Genomic DNA, 21,419 nt, shown 5'->3' on the forward strand with positions numbered 1-21,419 from the left:
CACTGTGGGACGAATAAAGGAATATCATATCATATAAAAATGAAAGACCTGAAGAAGAAGATTCCTAGAGCTCGGTATAAGTGCATCAGACCGCCCAACTTGGCATACCTGATCCAGATGTTGTCCAATAATTAATTTCCTCACTTTAAAGTGACTCAATAGATTCATTAGAATAAATAATGCAAGTTGAGCTCGTTTCAAACAAGGTGCATTTCTATGTATATTTATTGTATGGCGCCACCTTGTGGAATAACAGAACTATAGCCATCATAATGGCATTGATAACAATATATATAGTGGTATATGTTCATTCTTATGGCTTAACATAGCCGATACTTTAACAAGCTTGGTTGAAAATACGAATCACACTGTAGGCTATGTATTGCCCTATAACATTATATTATAACGTTGTTATAGTAAAAGTTATTTCTTCAAACGTGAGCTGCGTGTTTTAAATAAAGTTGTGTTTCCAAAAAAAGGGAAGGACGAGGGAAAAAAAGAAGAGGGGCGGAAGAAGAGAAGATCAGCCATCTTCGTGAGGTCGGAATCTGCAGTGCAGCGGTAATATCTTTAGTATTTATGAATGATCAAGTACTCCAGCGTCTCCGGAACTCAGTGAACGTTAAGTAGCCGCAGACTGAACGTCGGCAGCGGACTCGCTTCGTACTCGCGTCCCTCCGCTAGCTTGTTTCAGTCTGCGGCTACCGAGGTGACGTCAAAGTCACGTGGCTCACAATGCGGAAGAGAAACGGAATGCACCACGTAACGTTAAGTTACGTAGCGTTATGTTACGTCGCGTTAAATTACGTAGCGTTAAGTTACACAGCGTTAAGTTACATAGCGTTAACTTACGTTGCGTTAAGTTACGTAGCGTTAAGTTACGTAACGGTATAACAACAGAGCTCTATTGTTCCCTTTCAGCGATAACTTCACACATCATAACGCGCCATGAAATGATACAAACATGGATGCAATCAAAACAAGAAGAAAAAGATAGGAAAAAGGAATTAAATAAACAAATGCATTTAACATAACGGCGGACTTGAGAGTTAAATTATTGATGTGATAGATATTAAATAAATATGAAGTGGTTAATGTTTTTCATGGTTACTTTACATGTGACATGTTTTCATAATACAAATGTAATTAATAATGTACACTGTTATAATAATTGTCTTCCAACGTGTTTGGTTAGGCTGCAACTATAATGAATCTGTCTGTTCTTACTTCATTAATCCATTTGGGGTCAATCATGTCGGTTTTTTGGGGTTTCCACCCACAAATAAAGCCTCAAGCACAACCGGCAGCCGGTCACATGTCAGACCACCAGTCCACATTCCTCTTCTTGTGCTTGACTCAAACTGGCAACCCTCGGACTGAACGATTGTCTTTAAAATTGATCTGCTGATTATTTGAGAAAGAGCATAGAAAAACATTTGATGGATTGGGGAAAGGTTAATATCATTATAATATAGGTGTAATAATGTGAATGAATTGCTTACAAAAAACATGGATGCCTGGTGAAGTTTCCTACGATAAAAAAATAAAATATATATATATATACAGGTAATGGTAATATGGTGATATTACATTTAATGTGGAGTAACTTTCTCAGGATGTTTCTGTTTGAGGTTCTCTGTTCAGATTTAATTATTGTCACGTTTGAATGTGACATATTAATATTTTTTACAATGTATAAGTATTTATTTTCTTCACATTTTCAGATGCCGAGACATTGCTCAGCAGGCGGCTGCAAATCTCGAGACAACCGCGTGACTCGTAATGCTGGCATCACCTTTCACAAGTGAGCATATTGTAGAACGTTGTGCTACAAGGGGGAAAGACCTTTTGATGCCGGTTCTATTCACTGTTTACAACAATCTTTCCTTTGTAATGAATGTAACTTTTGAATTTGATGTAGCTTTCCTCCACTAGTGTTTAAATGATGAAGCAGTTGATGGAAACGTTATCTCGTGGGAACTCGCGTTAAACCGCTTGCCAAGTTCTGACAAAAAATAACTCATTCTATTTCTGACAACCCAGAGCTGTGTCAGATATTTAATTAAATAATGAACATCGTAAAAAAGACATGTCATTTCGCGTTACTTGGTTCGTTCGTGCCTTAGAGGGGGCGTGGCTTATCTCTTTGGCCTTACTCCGTGGAAACAGTTATCATCTCCGCCATCCACATCCACCATGAAAGAAATAACCACTAGTTCTGCTTTTATAATGCCATGGTGTTTGGGTTCAGAACATTAATATCATATGCACAGTATATACTGTTTATATAGACTTTTCACCTCAGCTGGTAAAGATGGGGCTAATTTCACTTGTATATATTTATTAATTAGGCTGTATACTACCTAATAATACATCATAGTTCATTTATATTTTTTATTAAGAATTGAAATCTGCAAAGTAGCCTAACTAATAACTAATACTGTCAAATAAATGTAGTGAAGATAGAAATACCGTACAATATTTCCCTCTGAGATTTATTGACCCAGAGGGATACATCTACATACAATGTAAATACTCGAGTAAAGTACTAGTTCCTCAAAACTGTACTTGAGTACAGTATTCATTAAATATACTTAGTTACATCAAACCACTGCTAAAACATGAGCTCAGAAGTGTTTCTGAGAGCACATCATTCTCCAGAGATCCTCTTTTACTCTGAAATGTACAACACTCTGTGACTGGGTGTTAAAGCGCTTTGATTGGTCGGAAGATGAGAAGCTCTACACAAGTACAGTCCATTTACCCCTATGAGGGGTGTGTGTGTGTGTGTGTGTGTGTGTGTGGGGGGGGGTTGGAGAGCCAAATCTTGAGGGAACCACCGGTCTGGAGAAGGACCTGGCAACATAGACTCAAGACACCTGCCATACAAACACTCCCATCTGTAGAAAGTGCTGTAATAAAGATTCTACACGTCACTCCACCATGCTCTGGGTGTCACATTAAAGATATATGATGGAACTCCTCTTGTCTTTCACAACTGTCAGAGATGCTCTTCACAGCGTTTATGCTGTTCTTAAATATCTCCCTTGAACTTGTGTATTGAAGGGCCGAACGTGTAAACAACAATAAGGAGACCAAATGTTATTTGATGAATCATACTGCATCATTGTGATGGATAGATTACCAAAAGGAGCTGCTCGGAGGAACCTTTGGATCACCAACTCCCACCGTGCAGACTCCTGGGACCCTCAGACGGACTTCGTCTACTTCTGCTCCAAACACTTCAGCCCGGACAGCTTCGAGCTGACTGGGTGCAGGTCTGTGGCCTCCATCAGGATCAACAGCTCCTGTTATTCTGGGTCTACTGCTCATGGTGTTGTTGTAACGGCCTCTCATGTGTCACCCCCAGTGGGATCAGGAGACTGAAGGAAGATGCATTTCCTACAGTATTTGATTCCTCTTCCACCATCAAATGTAAAAGACCAGGAGCCCTGCAGACCCAAGAGGACCTCGCTCCTCTCAGGTACACATGTCTTCTAGTTGTTGGTGACGCAGCTTCTGCCAACCTTTTGGCTCACACTCCTCACTCCCTGAGCATAACATATTCTGATCTTGTAAAATGACAGTGAGGCATCCCGTCATATGATTTGTTTTCACAAGTTATGAAACAAACAAAAAACATTATCTCAAGAATTGTCACTTTTTCCAAGACTTTAAATATTTTTATATTTGTTCTGTTCCCAGTTCTGTGATTAGTGAGTACGGTACTCTGGGTAATGAGCCATTTTGGCAATCTGAAAAACAATACATGCATATCATTTAATTTGTGTAACTAGAGTGCTATTTATCACATGGCTAATAATATTACATAACATTTATTTGTACAGCACTGAGTTCAGTGCTTTACTCTGTGTCACACACTCCTTTAAATAGTAGACATGTTTCAGTCTGGACCAAAGTGGTGGACTGACCAGTAGATATCTCCCTTTTTAGATCCACGCTGCTAGCGTGGCTAACATGTCATATATAAAACAAATACAAAGATAAAGCAGAGGCATTCACAGACGATACATCAATTATAATGATAGTTATTGGTAAACCGGTAGACTTCATCCATTTCTGTTTCACACAAACATTACATTAAGACTTGTTTCTAAAGTAAAATCTTAATAAAAGTTTTTTCAACATACTGGATATGTGCCTTGAAAGACACTTAGTCATCGATCAAATACTCTCTCTATTTTAAGGTATACACAATGGACCATGCTGATCTTACTGCTCTCAATGTAGTTAAACAAATGTTTAGTGTGTCCTCTAGAAGTGGTTCATGTAATCTAATGCAGACTAAAGTTACTCAGGCCTTAGCAGGAGTGGGTAGAAATGAAAAGTTAAGTTTACTATAATCTGACAACCATTTCTGTATATTGTTAATAATAGAGGGCCAGAATAAACCTTGTGGTACCTTGATAACAGTACTAAAACAAATTGATGGGTTGTGACATTGTGTGCTCTTGGATAGCATTGTGTGGTATTGGATAGCATTGTGTGCTAGTGGGTAGCATTGTGTGCTAGTGGATGGCATTGTGTGCTAGTGGATAGCACTGTGTGCTAGTGGATGACATTGTGTGCTAGTGGATAGCATTGTGTGATAGTGGATAGCATTGTGTAATAGCATTGTGTGCTAGTGGATAGCATTGTGTGCTAGTGGATAGCATTGTGTGCTCGTGGATAGCATTGTGTGCTATTGGATAGCATTGTGTGCTATTGGATAGCATTGCGTGCTAGTGGATAGCATTGTGTGCTCGTGGATAGCATTGTGATAGCATTGTGTGCTAGTGGACAGCATTGTGTGCTAGTGGATAGCATTGTGTAATAGCATTGTGTGCTAGTGGATAGCATTGTGTGATAGCATTGTGTGATAGCATTGTGTGCTAGTGGAGAGCATTGTGTGCTATTGGATAGCATTGTGTGCTCGTGGATTGCATTGTGATAGCATTGTATAGCAATAAAACAAGTTCCAGACATGATACACATGTTGTGTTCAGCATCAAGTGTGCAAAGGTGTGTCCTTCCATGTGTCACACACCTGTATCTCCTGCCATATGGAGGCAATGCTAATCAGTGTTCGTACGGTCATGGAAAACCTGGAAAAGTCATGGAATTTTAAAATGGTCATTTCCAGGCCTGGAAAAGTCATGGAAAAAAACGTAAATCATAAAAGTTTTGGAAAAGTCATGAAAATTTGTTATAATCACATGTTTTTTAAAGAAAGACGCTCAAAATATAAGCCAGCGTACGCTCTCAATACGCAAAATGTTCTAAATTGTTCATGTTTAAACCGAGATTTCAGTTTGGTCATGGAAATTTGGTTTAAAGTCATGGAAAAGTCATTGGTCAAAATGTGTAAGAACCCTGGCTAATCGACACACACTTGTCCCTTCATGTTCCTTTCTGTAGGAAGAATCCCCGCTCAGGAGACCCGGAGAGCGCTCAGCAGGAGACCGGCAGGTGTCCACCTTCAGAGGAACCCGCGCTCCAGAGGTCGCTTGCAGCAGTTGAGAAGAATAACGCCAACACACCCGCATCTTCTCAAGAGCCACCCGGGCTGGAGCACCTCTCACAGCAAGACTGTAGTCCGGCCCCGGCGGCTTGTCCCCTCTCCCCGTCGCGTTTCATGAGGCGTTTGCCCCCCCCTCTCGGCTTCTATCTGCCTAAGGAGCACAGCTATGCTCAGCTCTGCCCCCTGCTGTGGAGGAGACGTTACGACCAGGCCATCGACTGCTTGGAGAAGGCTCTACGGCAACTGCATGCTGCTAGGCGGAGGGAGAACCGCCTGCGTAGCGCTGTGCTGAGGCTCCATGATCAACGAGATGGTGGTAAAAACCGAGGGGGCTGGACTCAAGCGGGGGAGAGGAGAGCTAACCAGGAAGAGAGTGAGAATGATGGTAAGTCTGAGGACACGGGCGTGTGTGAGGACAGATGTGTGGATCAGACAGAGTTGGGGAGTCCTTTTCTTCTGGCCACTACCAGCTGGTCTGAGGAGGAGAAGGCTTACTGCTGTTACTGTGGAAGAGGGCAGCCGGCACCGGTTGGGGGTCAGGTAGCACGCAGAGATCCAAAGACTGTCGAAGACGTCCAGCCCACAGGGCACAGGGACCCTCTGCAGACTCCGAGGTGTGTTGAGACCGGTGCTCCTGACACAGCTGACGATGCCAAAGACAAACAAGTAGTCAGGCTGGAAAGGCCACCTGGGACACGTGTGGAAACCAGTGGCTCCAATCCCCAAATCCTGCTCCAAACCCGAGGTCTTCAGCACGCGACCCCTGCTGCAGGGCTTGTGCCTGAGACCCACGAGCAGAGTTTGCAGAAGCTGCTCCCTGACCCGAGCGAGGGGCAAACTGACGCTGTGGGTCACGAGCATCACCTGGACCTGCAGCTGCTGTGGATCCAGGACAGTTTGGAGGGGGGGGTCGTTCTCATGCCGGTCCCTGCTGAAGAGGGACTACACAGAGTCGTGGCTGATGAAGCTCAAACCATCGTTGTGTCAGGAGTGGACCTCAAAGGAGACTCGGGCCGGGTGACGGAGGACAGCAGAGGTCCGTCCAGAGTCCAACCCGGGGATGAGGAGCAGAGTGGCCTGCGGTCTGCTCTCAACACCACAGTGGTGGAGATGGGAGAAGATGTGAGGGAGAAGCTTAAAGAACACCTGGAGGGGTTTCACCTGCAGCTGAGCAGCGAGTTCAGGAACTGACGAGAAGTTCTGAGTGGACACAACTTCAGGTGTGCCAGTCCTGGATGATGTACTGGGTTTCAGAGGAATGCACGACACCAGCCGTGGTGATGCTGTAGAGCAACTCACAATGAAGTTACCGAAGTTAGAATCCCAAAGATATCTGTTTTAATCTCTGACCAGTGCACGTGTGTTTAGAGCTCGCATCCCCCGCTTGGGATGTTATGGGAAGTCTTCATCGACGTTCATCCTACTGCAAAGGCTTTGATCAGCGGCCATATTGGCCTGAACACATTCATTCAATACAAGTCTTTGAGATTACTGCTTTAAGACGTATTCAGTGGGTTGTCACGTCACAGAAGTGAATGAAATGTGCTCTTTAAAGTGCTGAGCCAATATACTGTATATCTACTGAGTGTATGTATATCAGCGCCTGGTGTATCTATCTACTGTATGTATCTACCATGGAGCTCCATTGTTGTTCGAAAGCTGTTGAAAACACTTTAATGAGCCTTATGAAATGAAACTATATATTTGTAAAGATGTATTTATTTAGTAGGAGCCGATGGCGTTTGAGTTGAAGCCGACTGGGTGGGGAACTTTCTAACACTCTCAATTACAGTAAATTAATTGTCGAGCCCAATATTACAGATGATCCTCAGAGGGCTTTACACTCCGTACAGCACAAGACTACAACTCCCCAAAAACCCTTTGGGGGGAAAAAGGAAGAGACCTTCAGGAAGAGCAACAGAGGAGGATCCCTCTATGAGGACAGAGGAGACATGTCATGTGACCAGAGAGAAGGACCCCTCTTAGGACAGAGATGTCATGTGACCAGAGAAGAGGATCCCTCTGAGGACAAAGATATCATGTGACCAGACAGGAGAATCCCTCTCTGAGGACAGAGGAGACATGTCATGTGACCAGACAGGAGGATCCCTCTCTGAGGACAGAGGAGACATGTCATGTGACCAGAGGAACAGCGGTACATAGTTATAATCCATGATATAAATTATTCAGATAATGAGAATGGTATTAGCACTATTATTAGCAGGAATAATAATAGTAAGATAATGTCTTTTTATATTATCTTAATGACGATTAAAGTACAGAAAGTAAAAGATTGTTGGTTGTGGACTCCTAATGGGATTTGTAGACAATTAGAACAAAACATCTTTAATTTTTAAATCAAACGTGTTTAAAAATCAAAGATTAAATGACAACATGAATAATTCACCAGTGAGATGACAGACATGAAGATAAAGCTCTGATGTGGAAATAAAGGGATAATTGTTATTTTGACTGAGTTTATTTCAGTTTCTTTTTCGTTTTAACTTTGTTAGGAGGCGCAATATCGAATAGAAACAAGGGTTTACATTTGCTGGAGAATAATAACTAGAATGTTTTCATGGCTTTAAGACGTATCCGTATAATACAATTGACTTAAATACCTTCTCATGTCCTGATATAGATAGAAAGATAAATGGAAGAATGGATGGAGAGAGAATTGGACTTGGACTCTCCGTCAACACATACGTGACACGAGGACATCAAATAATTGAAGTTCTGCCGATGTTCTTGTTCCATCACTCATGGTGCTTCTTGCCAACATGACAACGTCCATAACCAATGTCCATAACCAACGTCCATTACTAATGTCCATAACCAACGTCCATTACTAATGTCCATAACCAACGTCCATAACCAATGTCCATAACCAACGTCCATTACTAATGTCCATAACCAACGTCCATTACTAATGTCCATAACCAACGTCCATAACCAACGTCCATAACCAATGTCCATAACCAACGTCCATAACCAACGTCCGAAACTAACGTCCATAACCAACGTCCATAACTAACGTCTATAACCAACGTCCATTACTAATGTCCATAACTAACGTCCATAACCAACGTCCATTACTAATGTCCATAACCAACGTCCATAACCAACGTCCGTAACTAACGTCCATAACCAACGTCCATAACTAACGTCTATAACCAATGTCCATTACTAATGTCCATAACTAACGTCCATAACCAACGTCCGTAACTAACGTCCATAACTAACGTCCAAAACCAACGTCCGTAACTAACGTCCATAACCAACGTCCATAACTAACGTCTATAACCAATGTCCATTACTAATGTCCATAACCAACGTCCATAACTAACGTCCATAACCAACGTCCATAACTAACGTCTATAACCAATGTCCATTACTAATGTCCATAACTAACGTCCATAACCAACGTCCATAACCAACGTCCGTAACTAACGTCCATAACCAACGTCCATAACTAACGTCTATAACCAACGTCCATAACTAACGTCCAGAACCAACGTCCAAAACTAATGTCCATAACTAACGTCCATTACTAATGTCCATAACTAACATCCACAACCAACGTCCATAACTAATGTCCATAACTAACGTCCATAACCAATGTCCCTAACCAACGTCCATAACCAACGTCCATTACTAATGTCCATAACCAACGTCCATAACTAATGTCCATAACTAACGTCCATAACCAACGTCCATTACTAATGTCCATAACTAACGTCCATAACTAATGTCCATTACTAATGTCCATAACCAACGTCCATAACTAATGTCCATTACTAATGTCCATAACCAACGTCCATTACTAATGTCCATAACTAACGTCCATAACCAACGTCCATAACCAACGTCCATTACTTATGTCCATAACTAACATCCATAACCAACGTCCATAACTAATGTCCATAACTAACATCCATAACCAATGTCCATAACCAACATCCATAACCAACGTCCATAACCAACGTCCATAACTAACGTCCATAACCAACGTCCATTACTAATGTCCATAACTAACGTCCATAACCAACGTCCATAACCAACGTCCATAACTAACGTCCATAACCAACGTCCTTAACCAACGTCTATAACCAACGTCCATAACCAACGTCCATAACCTAACCAACGTCCATAACCAACGTCCATAACCAATGTCCATAACCAATGTCCATAAGCAACGTCCTTAACCAACGTCCATAACCAACGTCCATAACCTAACCAACGTCCATAACCAACGTCCATAACCAACATCCATAACCAACGTCCATAACCTAACCAACGTCCATAACCAACGTCCATAACCAACGTCCATAACTAACGTCCATAACCAACGTCCTTAACCAACTTCTATAACCAATGTCCATAACCTAACCAACGTCCATAACCAACATCCATAACCAATGTCCATAAGCAACGTCCTTAACCAACGTCCATAACCAACGTCCATAACCTAACCAACGTCCATAACCAACGTCCATAAGCAACGTCCTTAACCAACGTCCATAACCAATGTCCATAACCAATGTCCATAAGCAACGTCCTTAACCAACGTCCATAACCAACGTCCATAACCTAACCAACGTCCATAACCAATGTCCACAACCAACGTCCATAACTAACGTCCATATCTGTACGGCGACCGGTCACCATTCAGTTCCCTGACCTCAGACATGCGGATGTTAGTCCCGCCCCACCAGGAAGAGGAGCACCATGGCTTCTGGAGGAGCTGGCGATGTCGTCAGAGGTGTCTCAGCTTCAATGAACAATGGGCTTCCACAGATGAGGGTGTTTACTGATCACACAGGGAGGGTCCAACTGTGAGATGCATTATGGGAAGAGATCGAGTGTTTATGGAGTTTGAGTCACAGCGACTCCTTTGACAAGACAGTAGGCCTATACACGTTTGTTCCCCAAAGGTTCTTCTAAAATTGTGATTTGGGGACTTGTAGGGGGCATTTTTGTTCATATGTTGGGATCTGCATGTGTATTGCTGTGTGTGTGTGTTCATGTGTTCATGTGTTCATGCAGGCACGTGCACAGACATTTTGGGGGGGTGGCTCAAAAAAAAAAAAAAAAATGCCACAAAATAAATTCTATAAGAGTGAAGCATTTGCAGCATTACACTGATGATACACATGATACACCTGCGTTTCGTTCTGGGCAGCATCAGGGCAGCATCAGCTTTCTTTTTCTTTTATGAATAATTAATATATATTATATATAGCAACAGTACGCGTTCTGATTGGCTAATGCTAATGGGTGCCCATGCCATATTGCCCTCCTCCTCGGTGGTCTGAGGATGGATCCTCTATTGCATTTTCGTCATTTTTCAAAATGAGCGATGATACATCAACAGACACATCCTTCTGAACAACAATTTCCTTATGATTTTTTTTTTTTGGCCACCAAATCCTAAATAGCCCTGTAAAATAGAGACGGAATAAGAATGCACTCTCTCTCTCTCTCTCTCCTCTCTCTTCTCTACTCTCTACACTAAAACATAACTAACGTCAGTAAACGGTTGTCCAGCTTTGTGAGTTTTTTTTGTTTGTTTGTTGTTTGAAACGTCGGTTAGGAGCAGCGACGTCATTGTGTTGTTTTCAGTGTCAATGTTGTTTGATTTGTTCACAACAACGTCGATCACAAACACGTGGACGGTCTGGAGGTCTGGTGGTGGTGCTCAGAGAAGGGAGAGGGGAGGAGGAGGGAGGAGGAGGGAGGAGGAGGGAGGGAGGAGAGGAGGAGGGAGGGAGGGCGTGAGCTTGTGAGCAGGGCGGAGCATGTCAGCATGAGGGGGCGAAAATGAACAAAGAGTCGGAAGTGTTGACATTTTTGAGATGACTTGATGACAGAAAGATGAAAACAAATAAAATGCAGGCTAACAAAAAAAGGCCAAAGGGCAAAAGAGCTCCCTGAGCACCAGGCTGGTCTGTGTTCATGTGTTCATGCTTATGTTCAACAGCTCAGAGACCAACACAGTGGGAATATCCACGGAGATTCATTTGACTGGGTGCGGCTGTTACTGTTGAGACCAGCGAGTGTCTGTCCATGACACACACACACACACACACACACACACACACTCTGACTAAAGTCATAAAACCAGATCAAAAGAGTGTGTCTGTTTCCTTCTGACGTTGGCGTGTTAAACGTTTTAACAACATAACTGAATGCCTCACATTCAGTATGCATAGTATTGTATTGGCAGTGAAGAGGTTAACACTGACAGTTTGGAGCAGAATAACAACGCCAGCTTCAACTTGCAGCTATTGCGCAACACAACGGCGTCCAACTCGGACTAAAGCTTTCCAGATGTGGGATGAGTGGTCTGTTGACTCTGATGTGCGCCTCACTGGGATACCCCGACACATCCTTTACACGTGAATATACATACGCGATGTGTATAATCAACATACATCAAGAGTGTGTCCAAACCACTAAACACACACCAGGTGCTGGCATCATATCAATATGCGTGGAGGCGGCGCATGCGCTGCTCCTTCTTCTCCTTCTTCCTGGCTTTCCTCCGGTGCAGAGGGAGGCTCCAGGAACGCTGCCAGGGGCGTCTGTCTGTCTGTCGGTCATACTGTCTGCCTGTCTGTCTGTCTGTGGGTCGGTCATACTGTCTGTCGGTCTGTCGGTTACTCGCCACCAACACAAGCAGCAACGGCAGCGAGGCAGACAGCAGGAAGAACAGCGAGCAGAGAAACAGTCGACATGTCTCAGGTAAGAGCACGACAGCAACTTTAAAACGAACTTTAACCCGAGTTAAGTTTCACACTGTTCAGTAATGTTGACTTTGAATAACTTTACAAACTCGTTCGTTCAGCAGCTGGTCGAGTAACTAAAGAACGGTTTCCTGCTGAAAACGCGACATGTCAGTTTGGAAAAAGTGACTGCGGAGAAACTTTTTTTAATTTTTTTAGGTCGACTTGAACGGCTCTAGTTTCACTCCACGGGCACGAGCCTGGTCCACCTCTTAGACCCAGGTGCCACCCTATCTCTAGCTCTAGTTTTACTCCACGGGCACGAGCCTGGTCCACTTCTTAGACCCGGGTGCTGCTAGCTGCCCCTCCCTGAGAAGGAGCTCTCAGTCTCGTGACTCATTTAGAAACAATGTACACATGCTAGAAGCTTCTTTAACTTGTGAGAGTAGTTTATGATAAACAACATATCATGCGTGTAGCTTTGATCATTGTATGACATTACTTCATCAGGGGCGTGTCTCTGCGTTAAGTCGGGCCCAGGTGAGGTTCATCCACCTGTCCGTGTGTGTTGTGTGTAAAACACCTTTGTGCATTGTAGCATGGCTTCCTCTTTATTATAGGATGTTTTCATTCTGTTTCATGTCCATCGATGGTTAACAGTTTATTTCACTAATTATTAGTCTATAATGTATTTCTATCTCAGAACATTGAGAGCAACCAACAATCTCAGTCGTATTCTTAGTGGGTGTAGCCGACTGAAACCTGGTCAGAAAAAGCTGATTCTGACTCCGGATGTTTACATAGGGTCCAAGGATCAGTAGGGAGGAGTTCTTTTGTCCCAAAAATGATTTTTCTCACCGGACCAGCGCATACCTAACAATACAGTGAAGGGCCACTTAGTATCAACGAGAACCAACACCGCAGCACTGGAGCCTGTGGCCAGGAGAACCTCACATTGTATTATAAAGCCCCAACATAACTACTGATGTGTAGCGTTTACATTTAAAACAGTGAGCTGGAAAGAAATGTAGGGATTTAAATGTGGGAATAAACTTTAAAAAACAGTCTGTCTTCAATAGTTCTCGTTGAAGCTAAGTCACAAAGGGCTTATCCACAGCTACACTGAACAATTTAAGTCCAAACGTTTTTGTTGTTGTTAAACTGACTAAGCCTCCTGCTTGTGTTTTTGAGACGCATGTGGTATATTTAGGGTAATATAACCTTTAGACGATACTAGAGTGAATGAGTAGAAGTGTTCTACAGTAAGTAAACACACTGCCTTCCCCAGGCAGGATAGTGTGCGCTGTGACTGTGGGACAGTTTCTGTTGAGGTGAAGTGGGCCTGCAGCAGCTTGTGCACATCAGTCAGAAAGGGTGTGGCTTTGAAAAAGCAGTTGGCCCACATGCACTAAATAACTGTGGCCACCATCTTTAAGCTGCTAGAAGGCACACTGAAATCAACACTCAATCCAATTTGTTGTGTAAAAGATTGTCACGACTCTTTTAGCTGATGGTTTTGGTTTTAGAGAGCACTGAACATTAGCTGCTCCGCAGTTCAAGACTAGTGGCTCAGTGGAGCGTTTAGCAGCTAACGGAGAAGAGACGGACTCCCCAGGCCACAAACCGCTGGAACAGAGCGACAGTTGGACCCACAGTGATCGGGTGGACACGAACCACAATGGTCATGTTGTTCAGGAGGCTGGATGCGTTCATAAGTTCATTATAACTTATGAACTTACTAAATTAGGGATGGTATCGTGAGGATTTTAGCGATACTAGTACTTTTGTCGATACTGCTTATCGGTTCGGTTCCTTCTCGGTACTCTTATTGGTTCTTTTTGATTTATTTTGTGAGAAAAAATAACTAACCATTGCTTAATTATGCATATGTCAATGTATGGTCTTTCTGGAACGGCAACGGCCGTAATGTGTAGATAACTCACTATTGTTATTGCCATAAACATAAACTACTTTTCATAAACGATGACATTTTGCCATGTCAGATGATAGTCTCGTGAGTTATTAGTGTTGTTAGTCACGTGATTCATGTACGGTAGTCAAGTTAACATAACCCGCTAACTAAGTGGTTTAGTTGCAGAAACCTAACCACATGTGAGTTGTTAGTCAAGTTAAAGTCTTTCTATTTGCGAGCATGCCGTATTGTTTCCACAGACTGGCCTCACACTCGAACAAACCCCTTTTCTCCTGCTTTGAAAAGTCAAGCTTTCCCAGTCAGGTGTGACTTATGAAATGATCTCTGCCGGTCACAGTTCGTCACAACAGCAAGTTCAGTAGAAACAACTGAAAAAACATTTGTAACAACAAACATAACCCCACATGTATTTTATTGCAATTGATGCTCAGGTATACTGCTCAGCAATGTGCTTTAACTTGCATTAAGTTCATCTCTCAGTAAACGGGACTATCTGGAAAAGTACAATTTAAAAGCTGTTATGTTATGCAATTTAGTAAATCATAGTTTTGGGTGATTAACTTGGATATATATACAGTTGTTAAAAAGAGTCAATTAAATTGTATCACCAATATCTCTTTTAGAGGTCTTTTTGTACAGCGTCTGACAGCCTCTGACCTCGGACCCTCTCATGGAATAAGGAAAAACTTCCTTCAACAGAGAAAAGAAATGACGAAACCTCAGAGAGAGCAACACAGATTGGGTAGCTGGATATCAAGATGGACAGAAGTGTGATAGATGCATATAAATAATAAGTAAAATGTGTCATTCTCGCGGTCATAGCACTAATAATAACAAAATTAATAGAAAGATTTTTTCTAATAATAATAAAAGCAGCAGTGGATATAACGATGATAATAAAAGCAGTGTAATATGAAAAGAGACTAATAATAATAATAGTAAGAGTGGGTGTCATGCAGGAGGCACGGCCACGACCCATGTATAGGCACAATCCATGGAAACCACAGAGCCCAGAAAGCACATAGTCAACTTAATAATGTGCATGAATGGCACATTAATGTGTGCAGATGGGATGGGAGAGGAGGAGAGAGGAGATAAGTGTATCCTAGGAAGTCTCCCGGCAGGATTAGCGAGGAAATCTTCAGTCTACTCTACATGAGGTGACTGTGTCTGCCTCCAGGACTGAAGGTGGAGCTGGTTCATAAAAGAGGAGGAGCTTGATACCTGAAGGCTCTGGCTCCTCCTACTTTAGACTCTAGGAACCACAAGTAGCCCCGCATTTAGTGAGGCAGCCCTCTAGTGGGGTAATATGGTACTACAAGCTCTCTAGTGGGGCAATATGGTACTACAAGCTCTCTAGTGGGGCAATATGGTACTACAAGCCCTCTAGTGGGGTAATATGGTACTACAAGCCCTCTAGTGGGACAATATGGTACTACAAGCCCTCTAGTGGGGTAATATGGTACTACAAGCCCTCTAGTGGGGCAATATGGTACTACAAGCCCTCTAGTGGGGCAATATGGTACTACAAGCCCTCTAGTGGGGTAATATGGTACTACAAGCCCTCTAGTGGGGCAATATGGTACTACAAGCCCTCTAGTGGGGTAATATGGTACTACAAGCTCTCTAGTGGGGCAATATGGTACTACAAGCCCTCTAGTGGGGTACTATGGTACTACAAGCCCTCTAGTGGGGAAATATGGTACTACAAGCCCTCTAGTGAGGCAATATGGTACTACAAGCCCTCTAGTGGGGCAATATGGTACTACAAGCCTATTGAGTTAATATGGTACTATGAGCGCTCTGAGGTAATATGGTACTAATCGGCTCCTTAAGAAATGATGGTGCATCACTAATCAGGGCTTTGTAGGTGAGAAGGATGTAGTTGTTGTTGGGATTCTCATTCATTTGTGTGCAGACACACAGATGCGGGCAAAGTCTGTCAGAGGGCAATGCCCCATATCCAAATCCCCAGTATGCTGACCTTCCTATGAAATGTGTCTTCCCACTGTTTCTTCTCCGCAGCACTCAGACCTGGAGAAGGCCATCGACACGCTGGTCACCCAGTTCCACTCTGCTTCAGCTGACAATGCTCCAACTCTGAAAACCGATGAATTCAAAGGTCTTCTGTCCTCCCAGATGCCTAATCTGGTGAAGGTAAGAAGCTGGCAGTGTCCATGTGCCTCACTCTCCGCCCGGCCGGCTACTGACTACAGCATGTTGGTCTGGCATTGCACCTCATGTTTCTCACCTCACCCCAAAGGTCCCACAGGCCTCCTGCACACACATATACAACCTGTATGTCATATAGGCTCAGTTACAGTTTTTTTCAGGCGCTACCAAGCGTTTGTCCAATCAGTGGTCACATTTTCAAAACTCTAAACACAATTAGCACAGCATCGGTGTTTTGTGGCCGTACCATTCACACATTTCATGTCGTTTTCAAACAATATGCAGTCAGTGAACACATTTTCACAATGCTTACATTTTCTTAGACAAGCTATACCTCTAAACAAAATGATGGATTGTTTTTGTATTATTTACGAATGTTAACACCAGTGCTGTGAAAAATAACGCGTTAACGCGTTATGATTAAATTACAGGATTAATTAGTTAATTTTTTTTAACGCATGCGCAGAATGAGCTTCCAATAGGTCTGTTGTTGGTCGTCTCTAACCAGCAGCATGTCATTCTGTCTCTACGTGTCGTGTTAACACGACTCCGATCTCCGTCTCGCGCGTCGCAGAGCTCGGATGCCGGCGAGTATCGGGCCGAAAAAAAGTCACTTGCACCCCCCCACCCCCCTGTCAACAACTCTTCTCGGCTCGCGTGCGGCAGAGCTCCGATGCTGGCGCGCGCACTGGTGAGCAAGTTATGTGCACCCCTGTGTATAAATGTATATATGTGATTAATCATGATTAATCCACAGAAACCTGTGATTAACCTGATTACAAATTGTAATCGTTTCACAGCCCTAGTTAACACACAACATCCCACAATGGCAAACACAATATTCCAAACCTTAGATACAGTCTCAAAACCTCTTCTGCAATGATATCAGTTATAAAACAATATATCTCAGCTGATAATAAACAAACAATTGATTCCCCATCTCCTCCTGATGGTAGGTAAGTTTGGAATGTTTTTGAGAAATATGTTTTAGCAAGTTTTGGATTAGAATTTAAGTTTTAATTATGACCGGTTGAAATGTTGAGCACACAGACACCGCCTACACTGACTAACCGAATGTTGTTCAATCAAACCCAAAACATAGTTTATTTGTAAAAAATAAATAGTTTGGATTTACTGTAACTTTTTTAAAGGAACAATAGTCCCTCCCCTTTTTAATCTGGGCTTGTTGCCGTTGTGTTTTTGTTCAGAATGCTCTTGTGTGTTTCTTGGATATTTTGTTCACTGTAAGCAATACTGTAAAACTTGTTCTGTTCCATCAGACTGTAAACAGTATTTATACTGTACCTCCTGTAGTAAACCGTAAAGAGAAAAAAACTGATTAGTTTTTTACTGGAATGCTTTTGAATGTGAACATTATATGTAGACATACAGTTCCCAACCAAGAAATGGAGTGTAAAAACAGTGGATTACATGTTTTGCATCCAAATACCTGAACAACTGAAACATAAAAGTCTATGCAGTTTTTGTAATGTCAGCAATAGCCAGTGTTTTGAAACCTGGTGGACTTTGATTGACTGGAAGGAGCTTATGAAGTGAAAACAAGAGTTATTCTTTGACAGAATAATTTCATTTTGAGTCAGATTTCCAGTGTTTTGGTAAAGTTAGTGTCTGCAGAAAAAGATTTGTTCTATTTTGAAATGAAGAGTTCGTATATATTTAATAAAATGTGCTTTTGACAAGAACATTATACATTTGGCCAATTGTGCTTTGTAGGTGTGAGTCTGTGTTAACCCTCCTGTTATGTTCGTTTCTAACATACAGCCGTGATGTTCCCGGGTCAATTTGACCCGGTTAATGTTGAATCATCCAACAGTGGTCAGAAACCAACAAATTCTAAAAACTAGTTTGTACCTCATCACCAACAACATTACTAACAATTAAATCAGTTTTTAGTGGAATTGAGTTATTTACCACTCCATAGATCAGAGTTCAATCAGGAGCACTCACTCGTTTTAATGAGAAATACATGTCCAAACTATTTTTTAGGTACATTGAAAAAATCTAAATCTACATTGCATTAGTCTACCATAACATGTATTTTCTCCTAAATTTTATTAGCATTTTGTAAGTTTTTTTTTTTCATGGGGTGATGTAGATAAATAGAGATGAGACACCTGTGCTGTTCAGGGTCATAATGACCCGCCCACTAAAATCAAGCCAAATGAGTCATAAAGGATTTGTATTGAAAGTAAACATTAGTTATGTTTATTTTTAGTGTTAAGATGCATAAATTATATGATAAAAGATGACCAAAGGCCAGCACACAGTCATCCTCTTGGTGCAGTCGTATGTATCTGCAGAGTGTAATGTTGTAGGACTGCTCAGCAACCATTTTGTATGTTTGGCCCCTCCCCTGATACGTGTGGGTGGAGTTTTCCCGCAGGGAAAAATAAAGGTTCCCGTCAAAATAGTATCTGTATTTCTCGCACAGGTGTGGTCGTTAGAAAGAGAATGTGTGGGTCTGAGATTGGGATGAGACAGGGTGTGTCTCTCCCAGTCAGACAGACAGTATATTAGAAGTACTATACTACATATTTATTAGTTGAGACATGAAAGAAACCCTCACATTAGTGTCCCATGTCCAATAAAGGTGTATTTAGGGGGAAAGTTAGAAGATGATAAACATTATTTGTTCTGTAATGTGTGCTTCTCATGTAGGGTGATGGGCACACAGCAGGATAGAGATGGTTTCCATAACAACCACCTGATTCTTTTGTTTGAAATGTGTACAACTTTATATATGGGGTTGTGAACGGGGTGTGTGTGTGTGTGCTGATATGTGTATTTGTCTGTGCGAGTGTGTGTTTGTGTGTGTGTGTGTTGGTGTGTGTGAGTATGTGTGTTGAAACTTGGTGGGAGGGAGTAAGAAAGACTGTCCTACATTTACAAAGAAAGAAATAGTCTAAACGTGACTCTTTTGGTGACTTTTAGCCTTCACTTTCAAGCCGGGTCAAATTGACCCGGGAACATCATCTCTGTTATATAAACCTGCAGGGGGGGTTGCAAATACATGATATTTTTTTTGTATTTTTTTTAATGTTGATTACACTAAATAAGGTAAGCAGAATAAGTTTTATACAGAAAAAGTACTTAGAAGTATTTTTCCTAGATTTTCAAACTTTGAAACGGGTCAATTTGACCCGCAACATAACAGGAGGGTTAAGAGTTTAGAAAAAGTATCTGAAGTATGGGTAAGCGCTTGTTAGCGATTGAAAAAAACTGTAAACATCATCAAGTTTTGATTTAATTCACAATAAAGGTTTGTTAAAGTATTCGCTGACTTCACGTTCCGGACTATGGAGCTAACCAGAGTGTGTGTGTGTGGGGACAACCGGTTAGGAACATGAAGAGGTTGGTGTGCATAGTGGGCTTCTGTTGAGACTTCTTATTCCTTCATTCAGATACCCCGCTAGGGAGCAGCTAGCCGAGGCTACAGCTGATTGGTTCGCAGCGACTACGGGGGGGCTAACTCATGTAGCTAACGTCTCAGCTTCGCTGCTGCGGAGCCGTGCATCTAACTCACAAAACTAAAACAAATTTGTGCATTAATGAGCCATAAAATGTTATCAGTAGTTGAAAAGAGCCTGCTTTCCACGACAAATCTTCTTTAAACGGGCCATACATTATGGCCCGCCTGCGCTTTTCTGCTGTTGCCTTTCAAAACAAAAGCTCAACGCTTTTGTTTTGAAAGGCAACAGCAGAAAAGCCACTCTCCATTCATGCTCAACGTTGAGCTTTTGTTTTGAAGGGCAACAGCAGAAAAGCCGATCTCACGGAGGCAGGATGTGGCGAGTCAACAGGAATGTCAACGCCGTTACGTAACATTTACATGACGTACAGGCCTTTTGCGTTCTATCTATTAATGACACATTATAAAGATTATTAAAGTACCCTGTGTACTTTGTTGGTCCCGACGGACCGAATCAACAGATGTCATGCGTACAGCAACGTGTGAACGGCTTTGAATGCCTCTAGCTGGCAGTAAATATGTGATCCGGCCTTCCCTTCCAGGCTGAACACACGCTGAATGTCTCGCTGTTCTCCCTGTGCTCCTGACAGATCCCTTCAGACGACGTGTTCGGGGACATCCTGCGGAAGATGGGCGTGGGTGACGGCGAGGGCGTCTCTTTCAAGCACTTCTGGACCCTGATCCAGTCCGTGGCCACCAAACAACAGAACTTCCTCAGCGAGCAGATGGGCTCCTCATGCAGCTGCGTCGTCCTGTAGTGCCCACTCTGTGCAACACGGCGCCCCGTTTAGCTAACGTAACAATGTGCTCATCACTTTCCTCCAACGGTGTCAGACAGAATACAAAGTATCGTACAATAAAGCAAGCCGTTTCTAACCTTTGTGACTCCAACATCACATTTTAAATGTTGTGATCTCTCATCTTCTGCCAGGATGCTGCCCAGTTTGCATCAGTTGAAGTTCAAATTCTCACATTGTCCCAAATCTGCATGTTATTATATTTTTTTAACTACAATTTCAACATCATACATTAAAATAATGTGATACTCAAGCTGTATGAGTGTACCATCAGTCAGAGTTGATCCATAGGAACATGGAGGAGGAACCTCCAGTAGCTTTAACACATTTTGAGTTTCTTTCTTTCTTTGTGCAGAAGTGCCTCCAATTCACAGCTTCTGTTATCGTCTTAGCAATGGCACATTCAAATATGGAACCTTGTCTATAAATATATGACACTAATCTGAATTTGACATTGTGTGTCTACCTTGGATAGATACTAAATGTCGGTATATTTGACACCTTAAATGTTGTGCTTTGTGCAGTAATGCTTCACACTGTGTACGCCTGCATTTTCTATGTATTTATATTTTGTAAGTCTCTGTATTCTGACCTGTGTGACACCTAAAGAAAAATGATGTAATAAACATACAAAGAAATCATTAGTACTGCAATTTGATATTGTTTAATCTTTTACTGAATTATAAGAAATATATTTCTAACAACTTAAGTAGTCTATATGAGAAAAGTGAGGCATCTGCAGGAGAAGTTGTTTTATTGCTTTAGTTCAGTTATTGGGATC

General features: G+C 42.2%; 2 protein-coding genes across 2 annotated transcripts; both read left to right on the plus strand.

Moving 5' to 3' along the window:
- The first annotated feature begins 514 nt into the window (after positions 1-514).
- On the plus strand, positions 515-8,051 carry thap7 (THAP domain containing 7). The gene is made up of 5 exons (XM_056415167.1): positions 515-561; positions 1,725-1,804; positions 3,141-3,278; positions 3,371-3,484; positions 5,419-8,051. The coding sequence occupies exons 2-5, from the start codon at positions 1,725-1,727 to the stop codon at positions 6,710-6,712; spliced, it is 1,626 nt and encodes a 541-aa protein (XP_056271142.1). The 5' UTR covers positions 515-561; the 3' UTR covers positions 6,713-8,051.
- Positions 8,052-12,090: 4,039 nt separating this feature from the next.
- Positions 12,091-21,282, plus strand: s100v2 (S100 calcium binding protein V2). The gene is made up of 3 exons (XM_056419355.1): positions 12,091-12,265; positions 16,205-16,336; positions 20,432-21,282. The coding sequence occupies exons 1-3, from the start codon at positions 12,257-12,259 to the stop codon at positions 20,597-20,599; spliced, it is 309 nt and encodes a 102-aa protein (XP_056275330.1). The 5' UTR covers positions 12,091-12,256; the 3' UTR covers positions 20,600-21,282.
- Positions 21,283-21,419: the final 137 nt, after the last annotated feature.

This window comes from Pseudoliparis swirei, chromosome 1 (genome assembly GCF_029220125.1).
Source record: "Pseudoliparis swirei isolate HS2019 ecotype Mariana Trench chromosome 1, NWPU_hadal_v1, whole genome shotgun sequence".
In the NCBI taxonomy this organism is placed as follows: domain Eukaryota; kingdom Metazoa; phylum Chordata; class Actinopteri; order Perciformes; family Liparidae; genus Pseudoliparis; species Pseudoliparis swirei.